At 46.3% G+C, this 8560-nt stretch overlaps 1 protein-coding gene across 1 annotated transcript; it reads left to right on the forward strand.

Moving 5' to 3' along the window:
- The first annotated feature begins 3313 nt into the window (after positions 1–3313).
- Positions 3314–6852, forward strand: LOC127348307 (uncharacterized). Its single transcript, XM_051374375.2, has 3 exons — positions 3314–3582; positions 5345–5580; positions 6138–6852. The coding sequence occupies exons 1-3, from the start codon at positions 3345–3347 to the stop codon at positions 6723–6725; spliced, it is 1062 nt and encodes a 353-aa protein (XP_051230335.1). The 5' UTR covers positions 3314–3344; the 3' UTR covers positions 6726–6852.
- Positions 6853–8560: the final 1708 nt, after the last annotated feature.

An 8560-nucleotide genomic window follows, 5' to 3' on the forward strand; every position in this document is an offset into this window, starting at 1 on the left:
TATCAGAGCCGGTTTCCACACACTGCCTAAGCGATCGCGAGTCCATGGTTGATCAAGCCAGCCCTCCCTCGTCGAGCTGGGATTGGGATGCTATGACTCAAGAAGAGAGGTCAAGGATCGAGCAGAAGTTGAACATGCTTGTTGAGATGGTGAAGAGATTGAACGGATATCTTTCTACGACACCAGCATCACCTACAGATGCAGAGATCGTGTGCCACGGTGAAGCCACCACGGGTGCTCTGCCAACCGCCTTTGGAGGCCTAACCTCCGCTCCTGACTCATCTGCATCTCTAAGCTCGTCTTCAGGCATCGATGCCTCCGAGCTCGTCGTCCCAATCGATGCCTCCGACCTTACAGTTTTGGCGCTGACGAAGTGTTCGACAGAAGGCCCAAGCCGCAACACCTGTGAGTCGGGGTCTCCATCCGTCCCAGAAATGGTGCCAACGCCACCCTCGGCCACCGTCGACATCATCTCTGTGCTAGCTTCAACTGCAGCAAGCGAAGAAGCCGTCGATGGTGATGCCGTCACCGGCGTTGTATCGATTCCCTCGGTAGATGGTATGCACCACGGCACCCACGAGGAAGGCCTGGCCGTGTCCCTGCTCTTGAAAACAATCACACTATGGCAATCATCTTCCACACCGGGGCCTCAAAGGCGTGTGATGAGAATCCTTGATGAATTCATCTTTGAGTTGAGGCCAGCAACAATGTCGTGCTCTGTGCTGGGTAGTTCAGTGTCCATCAAACTGAGTGACGATATCAGCCTGTATGGAATGCTATTAGATGCGTTCTGCATTATACGAGAGTGGGTGTGGTTGCTGCAGGTGCCACCTCGTCCTCCAGATGCATCAAAATCTACTGGAGCCTTGTTTTCAGTTTTACTACCGTTTTTACCTACCCCAGACCCAAAGCCACCTTGGCTGCTGCTTGGACGTGCGCTAGTAGGTGCTTATCTGAGATGTGAGCTTCAGAAGTCAACAACATATCTGAACTTGGATGCAGCCTACACTTCGTTCCTATGCATGGTTACACAGAGAACATTTCGTGCCACAATACTTATAGATATACCCGTGCATGGGAAGATTTTGAGGAAAAAGGAATTGGAGAAAAGTGAAAATTATGCAAGTGACAACCTGACAAATGTGTTGCATGTGTTCCGGTATACTACGAACTTGTTTTGTTCTTGGCAACCACCCGCCCCAATTCCAAAGCCTCCATGGCTACTACCTGTACATGAGAGAGTACCAAGACACAAACACCCAATGCTTGTCCTTGTTGGTGCGCTGCATGTGTTCCAGTATAATTTGCTGCAGTGGTTGTGAAGAGGAGCCGTTCAATACTTGAGGAGTACAAGCTATTGAATTCCAAGAGTCGCACGGAAGCAACCTTTTCTGCCCTGAAGTCACATATGCCACAGATAATTGGGCTACAACTAGTGTGTGCATTTCTTGAGAATTCTTTTGGGGCTGGGAGTTGTGCCAGTGGAATTTCTATGCAAATATCTAACACCTATGCAGTACTGAAGTTGTTGTCGAATTGTTCTATATCTGCTCTTCTTATGGAAATCTTCCTAGAGGATGACCATATGTTGAAGTGTAAATGGGGGATGCAATGCCTTACTTTGAGGACAAGTGCAGTCTGTATTCTTAACACTGTGGATCAGTTTCAGTTAAAGGTAGCAAAGTCATTACATCAGTTGTCCAACTGCTGTAGTTGGTCTGCATGCGCCGGAAAACTTGATGATTGAACAATTGATATATGAAGCTCACAAGGGTCATATCATCCTTCAGTTCCCTAATTCTAATCATTGTCAAGAGGGAGCAAATGTCATGGTAGAGCAGTTTTCTTTTCCTGCCGATGGGCATTTTACTCCTGATGCTTTATTTGAGATGAAGCTTGGTGCTGTTATTTTTATTTCTAGCTTCCTTCATGGAAAAGGCCTGGCAAGATACCTATGCAGTATACATTCATCAGCTCCCATTTGGTCAAATTTATTTGAAGCCTGGTTCACATACGTGCTCACTGTGTGCACTAACATGAATTTGGAGAAGGTCCGCAGAAGTGGTGAACTAATTCAATGGCCCGCCAACATTCTCTTGAGCGAGTGGTTCCCCAGCAACGTATATGGTTCTGAAATATCAAGCATCAAAAGACCTCCTATGGTGGGATTTCGAGCTTGGACTGCATTGATTTTCTGGGCACCCTTGGACTTAGATGGCAAAGTTAGTCAACATTAGAGAATTCTGTGGGATCCTGGAGGCCACATATGTGCATTGTGCAGCTTCCAGAAATGGTGGACTACTCCAGAGCTTGATCATGTACATTGTTCCGAACAACTCCAGTGGTCATCAGTGTTGTTTGTAGGTGAATCCTGGATCTGGTTGGTAGCATGGGATGTGGATGATCTTGAGCACTCTACAAGTTGCAGCCAAGCTCCTTTTCAAGAAAGGAGGAATGTCACGAATCAAGATTCTTTTTTCGGCCAAGTCGATGTCAATACCGACTACTACCTTGCCGCCGTGAACCATGTTCCCTTCAGCAATGACCTCCACCTCCACAAAGCATACTACTTTGATCCAATCTACAACAACCGGAAGTACAACCATGAAGACTACCACGGGGACCTCAGTGAGCTCGAGGAAGATCACATGCTATGGGATCCGGGAAAGTCAGCCCTTCAACATCTTTCAGAGACCTCGGCTTGGGGACAAACCGATTTTCAAGAAGGGGGGAATGTTATGACCCTTGCTTGTGTATCTCAAACTGGGCCATCGACATGGGCTATCGGTGATGGGCTAGGCCTGATTGAACCGCCAGGTGCTAGCGTATACACATAGAGAGGCAACGAGAAGACCATCCAGTTGGATCACGAACAGAAGCACGGCTGTCTTCCCCCTCTGTATTCCTCCATTCCTCTACCTCTGATTCTCTGATCCCTATCCCCTTGCTGCTTGTATCCTCAAATTGCTACTTGAATCCTTGTGATTTGTTCTTGTTGAGTGATAGTAAAAGTAGGTTCGTAACAAGTTGTTTGCTTGTTTACCGGTAGAAGATCTGTATCGCGAACCTTCCTATGCTAGTAATTGTTTTTCAAGGCAAAATTAATTCCATACGACTTTCAAACCAGAAGCCCAAAAATTGAAGTTTATTTCAAGCTAAAATACAGTCATTTCAATCCTGAATGATGATGCCATCTTATTTATGCCGGATGCTAAAAATTCGCTCTCTGTACTCTTCCTGGTAGATTTCCTCGGCGGCATCGGCACATGGCCAGCAGCAGCGGAGTAAAAGGCGAGGACTTGCCTAAACCCCTTTCTGCCAAGGATTTTATTATTTCCCTGGGCATGGAAAACGTGAAGGATGGCGATACAACCAAGGTCATTACTCGTTATACCTATGTCCCTCCTGCCGATAGTGTTGAAGAAAAGACGAAACCAAGCAGTGTTGACAAAGAGAGCTTGGCTGCACCGGAGCCTGATTATGTAATGGAGATATTTCCAAATAGCAGCCATCGCGATGGTTCCATATACAGCGGCACGGACGATTGGAAAATTGACTATCGTATTGTTGACCGCAATGAGAGTAAGTGATCAATCTCTTTTCCTTTTTACAATGTTTGTTATTAGGGATTTTCTTCATGCTATACGGTCCACTGTTATATTGTCTCCTGTAATATCGATGTTAATTTTGCTTCTCTCTCTGTCTGCTTTATTTACTAATTGATGGCGGTGCTATGGCACTTACAAAGGGAAGTCTTGTAGAATGGTACCTAGGGGTTTCATTGGTTGCTGTTTGCAAATGTTGGAAACATCTAACAATTGCGCCTTTGGCACATTGCAGCTTGCGCCAGTGGCCATTGTCTTTGTCTGCCTCTGTCACTCCTCATTCCTTGCCCTTAGCCCACCACGCCCCGGGGCCCAGGATAGCATACTTTTTGTTGTGATTCACCAGACATTATATCTCCAGTGTTTTCTGATTGTCCAGATAACTCCCAAATATCATTTTCCAGTTCAGCTTTGCCCCGCTTCCCTCTCCAAAATAAAATTCCCCCAAAAATTGTTCAGTTCATTCCAGAATGATGTTCATCTCTTGTATTCCTCATAAAGGCCTGTTTTATGTTGAACATTTGTGTGATGATGGCATAATGTCATGTGCTAGGGCGTTTCATTCTCTTTAGCATGTATGTCTGCATAAAAAAGGTCAACCAGATTTGGTGCTCCCTACATATGCAGATAGTCATGGAAAATTATAAAAGCATTTATAATGATATGATGGTGTCTACAATAACGTCAACAAAAACATCAAAGCCTCTTTCCCAAGCAATTTCGGGTAGGGTAGGATATGATGTTGTCTACCATCAGGAAAAAGTCAACATAAAAGAGGACCTATAAAAAGATAAACAAAAGAAAATAAATTTCATCAGTGGATGAAATGACCTGTCTTGCTAGTCCTTGGAGTAGAGTGAACTGAGGAATTGTTTTAGGGGGTTATGCAATAAATGGACCTTTTCCTTCCTGAGGTGATTAGATATTACTCTTTTCTTAGAGTTCCAGTCCATTGCATGGCAACAAGACGAAAATAATCACTGACCAATCTTTTCAGAGCACATGCCCTCTGCATGATTTGAGGAAGGTAGGGATACAACCGTGCAACTCTGTGCAGCCAAATCCCCTTCCTTCTCATCCTCCTCGCACTGTTCTGATTCTTCAGGCTTCTCGTTGCTCTCCAGCAAGAGGCACCAGTCTCCATCCATATGAGCATTTTCAGTGTGACTGCTAATGTCTTCAGTCCTGACACCCACCGATTGTAGTATTCCAAATTTCATGCTGGACAAAGCAGTGTCCAGGTCCAGCTCTTAACCATGGGGTCATGTTTTGCCAAATGAGCGACGAGTTCTTCCAGTTGCCATTCTGAAACCACAAATGTTTTCTGAGTTTTCAAAACAACCGCATAGCTGCTGTACTGAACATTTAAGCACACCATGTTTATTACTAATCCAAAACCGAACCACTACATGGATATCTATGATTTTAGCTAGAACTTCCCACTTTCTATTAGAGACCACACACTGGAAAAACGTATGTTGGATGGACTCCTTGCCTGTACAAGGCAAACATGATAGATCTAGGACTCCTGATATTACTTTCTTTTTCCTTCGCTTTTCCTAGAAAAAAAACTTTTCACATGAGCAAAATTCTTACTAAAAAGAACATCATAGTTTCACTTGGATGAGAGGGAATAGGACCATGGAATCATTTAAACGTCATGTTAACTTTTCGTATGGCAAACATTGGTTTCTTTTATTACTTCCCAATTCTAATAAAATTTATATTTTTCTATGAAGCTTGGCTGGAGGCAATGATGTTTTCAGATCCCACAGATTGCAGAATGCACAATGGAATTTGTGAGTCACATGCAAGTCGTCACATGTTGCAGTTTTTGTCATTAAGGTTGGCTAAAATTCCTGCGGAGCTTGGCTCAGTCGAGTTGTACGGATACATCGCAGCCCGGGATAATATGAATCCATTACTTAATTATATCTTCCACTTTAGCAGGGATGATCCCATCATCGTGAAGCAGGTGTGCACATTTATACATGTCTGAATTTATTTCAATGAATAATAAGTCTATTAATAACCCATCATAAGCAAGCATTTGGGTCCATGAGCTCTTATTGATCCAAGAAAAAGCATCGTCCATGACCATAAGCCACTGCTATAGGAAGTGTTGTATTATGAAATGATGATTTGCTATAAGAACAAATATAAAATATGAAACTCTTAAGTATCACTATCAAATAGAATATTTCTGGACTCTTTGTTGCTACCAATTAAATCTTGAAAACATTGATTCCCTTTATTTATAGGCATATAAACATGCATAACATGAATGATCCCACCACATCTTATTTCTTATAGGCTTATCTAATTAAGTATTTTGGATCGAAACAAAATCTAATAAATAGCAGGGGCCAGTTTCCCTCTGTAACACCGTTATCTTTGTTTGATATGTGGAAAAAATCTTGGCCATCAATTATAAAACAAGCCTTTAACTGAAATCTAAATATTGCTACAAGTAAATCATGGTAAGAAACGTTTTCAGATTTAGATATTTCTTACTTTTAGTTGATTATGTAGGGTTCTCTCATCCACATGGCTGGCCCTAAGCGAGCAATCGAATTGGTCGGTACTATTCTAATTGAATATGACATGAAGATCAAGGCAAGCGAACATGAAAAAGAAGATCTACAGGTGATCGATGGTATATCATGCTTGGATAACATAGACACATGGGATCGTACCCCGTTCACATTTCGCATCCAAGGCGATTGTGGTGCAATTGATGTAGGTGTCTCACGTCTTAGCTTTGCGTATGAGGCGACCGTAGAAGTTGTTGTATCAGAAGTGCAAAGCAGTTTCAGCATGTGTATTGGTTGTTTTACCAGTGGCTTAGATGAAGAAATCCGGCTCTTTAATGGTGCTATTGGTGAGTCACGTGCCTTAAAGAGGTCTGTGGTTGCTGTAGCAAGCGATGATGAGATGGAACTGAAGTTGAAGGTAGCCGCTGACTCGGGCATCCCTGCTGAATATTGCTGTTGCTTCCAGTCGAAGCAGCATGGGCGTGCCACTCAAGAGATATACACTGGTTTTGCATTAATTGCAGTGAAGGTGACTTGGTCTACTTTGAATAAGCCAAGAAAAGGCAAAGAAGCTAAGGCAGTTTAGTGTTGTGGGACTGTGGCAGCGACCAAACACTCTACTACTAATGATATTAACCTTAGAATTAGATTTGGCAACTTCGGGTCGTAATCAAAACAAACCAGTGTAAAAAAGTAAACGTTTGACCTGTCTACTTGGGATTGTTTGAGGAGGGAAGATACATGGGTATGCCCACCTGAAGGAATCTTGAAAATCAACGTAGATGCAGCCTATAATGTAAGGCCTGCTCGGGAGTCAGGACTTCTATTGGGCTCTTCGACTAACTGTTCATGCCGCCTCTCGCATTATGTACCAAATCGCGTGCCAACCTAGGAACTATCATAGCTTAGAGCATCTCGAGTCGCGTCCCCCAAAGCGTCCCCCAAACCGCGCCGGATCGAGCGTTTGGGGGACGTGTTTTGTTCATGCCGCGTTTGGGGGACGTCGCTCCCCAGTCGCGTCCCCCAAACGCCGTCCCCAAATAGGAATTCAAATAGTTTGCATTCAAAAGAGATCGCTCCCGCCGTAGTCGTCGCGATCAGAGTAGCGGCAATCAAAGTACTGGGCGCACGATCATATTACAGGCCGACGATAGAATTAAAAGAAGGGGTTGTCGTAGGGCGATGCCGACGGTGCATCCTGAGTCGACGTTGGCCCGTCGATCACGATGAACTCGTCGTGATCTGCCCGGTGTATATGCTCCGTCGCCGACGTCGAGGCAGAGGCCGACGCAGGTGTAGTAGCGGATGCGTCTACCGGCTCTTGCTCCGGGGTTGGTGCCGCTGCCACTGCAGCTGCCTGGGCTGCCGCCTCGGACTCCGCCTCGGCCGCTGCCATTTTGGCTTCGATGTCGTCGAGGATCTGTCCTTTGAAGAAGTTCCGCCCTTTCCGCTCCACCGTCGACAACTTCCGGCGCAGACAGTCTTGATGCCACTGATCATCGGTCCAGCCTTCAGGCTTCTTCTTCAGAGTCGGCGCCTTCCGCCGCTTCGCGAAGGGCGCCTTCGCCCCTTTCGTCCCATTGCCCGGCGGCTTCTTGGTCCCTTTCTTGGCTATTTTTTGGGGGGGAGTCGGTGGCGCCATGGATAGGGAGAGGGTGGCGGCGGGAGGAATAGGGTAGAGACGGTGGGAGGGAGAAATGAATCGGTGGGCGGGATAGGTCAAATGTGTTGGGATGGAAGAAAGGCGCGGCGGGAGAGGAGCGATGTGGCGGGAGAGGCGCGATTTGGCGGGAGCGGCGGACGAATTTTCTCTGTGCCGCTGACGCGTCGGGCCCACCTCGCTTCGCCTCGCTTTTCTGTGTGTCCGGCGTCCCCGTAGCGTCCCCTGTGTGGCGGGGATGGGCTCGGGGCACCGGACACCATATCGCGTCGTGCCGGACAAAAATTGGCTTTGGGGGACGCTGCTGGGAACGTTTTTTTGTCCGGCACGCCCCAAATCCCTTTGGGGGACGGTTTGGGCGATGCGACTGGAGATGCTCTTAGGAACTAGAGTAACATTATGTGCAGTCTGCACCTTTACCGAAAAATTAAAACTGCCCTTTTCTTCCCAAAAAGCAGAAACAGAATGTCATACCTGCTCAATCTTACTCCCTCTATTCCAAAATAGGATGCTTATAATATGTGAACCCTAAATCCTCCCCCGCTTAGGCCCTCGCCCCTCATTCCCCGCCGCCGCTGCCGGCGGGAGCCTCTGGGCAAAGCTCGGCATGTGTTGGCAGTGGTGGACCTCCGTCTCCTCGCTCTTCTGGTCATATGCGCGGGCGGCGTGACCGGAGGCGGTGTCTTCCGCGTGGATCTCGGCGCATCCGGGGTAGGTTGGCCGGCGGCCTACGGCCGGCGAGGTTCGTTCTACTCGAGATA

This window comes from Lolium perenne, chromosome 4 (genome assembly GCF_019359855.2).
Source record: "Lolium perenne isolate Kyuss_39 chromosome 4, Kyuss_2.0, whole genome shotgun sequence".
NCBI lineage: Eukaryota > Viridiplantae > Streptophyta > Magnoliopsida > Poales > Poaceae > Lolium > Lolium perenne.

Coding starts and splice junctions, on each gene's coding strand:
- LOC127348307 (XM_051374375.2), top strand. CDS start 3,345: ATGGAAAACGTGAAGGATGGCGATACAACCAAGGTCATTACTCGTTAT. Junction 3,583..5,344: donor TATTGTTGACCGCAATGAGA/GTAAGTGATCAA, acceptor TTTTCTATGAAG/CTTGGCTGGAGGCAATGATG. Junction 5,581..6,137: donor ATCCCATCATCGTGAAGCAG/GTGTGCACATTT, acceptor TTGATTATGTAG/GGTTCTCTCATCCACATGGC.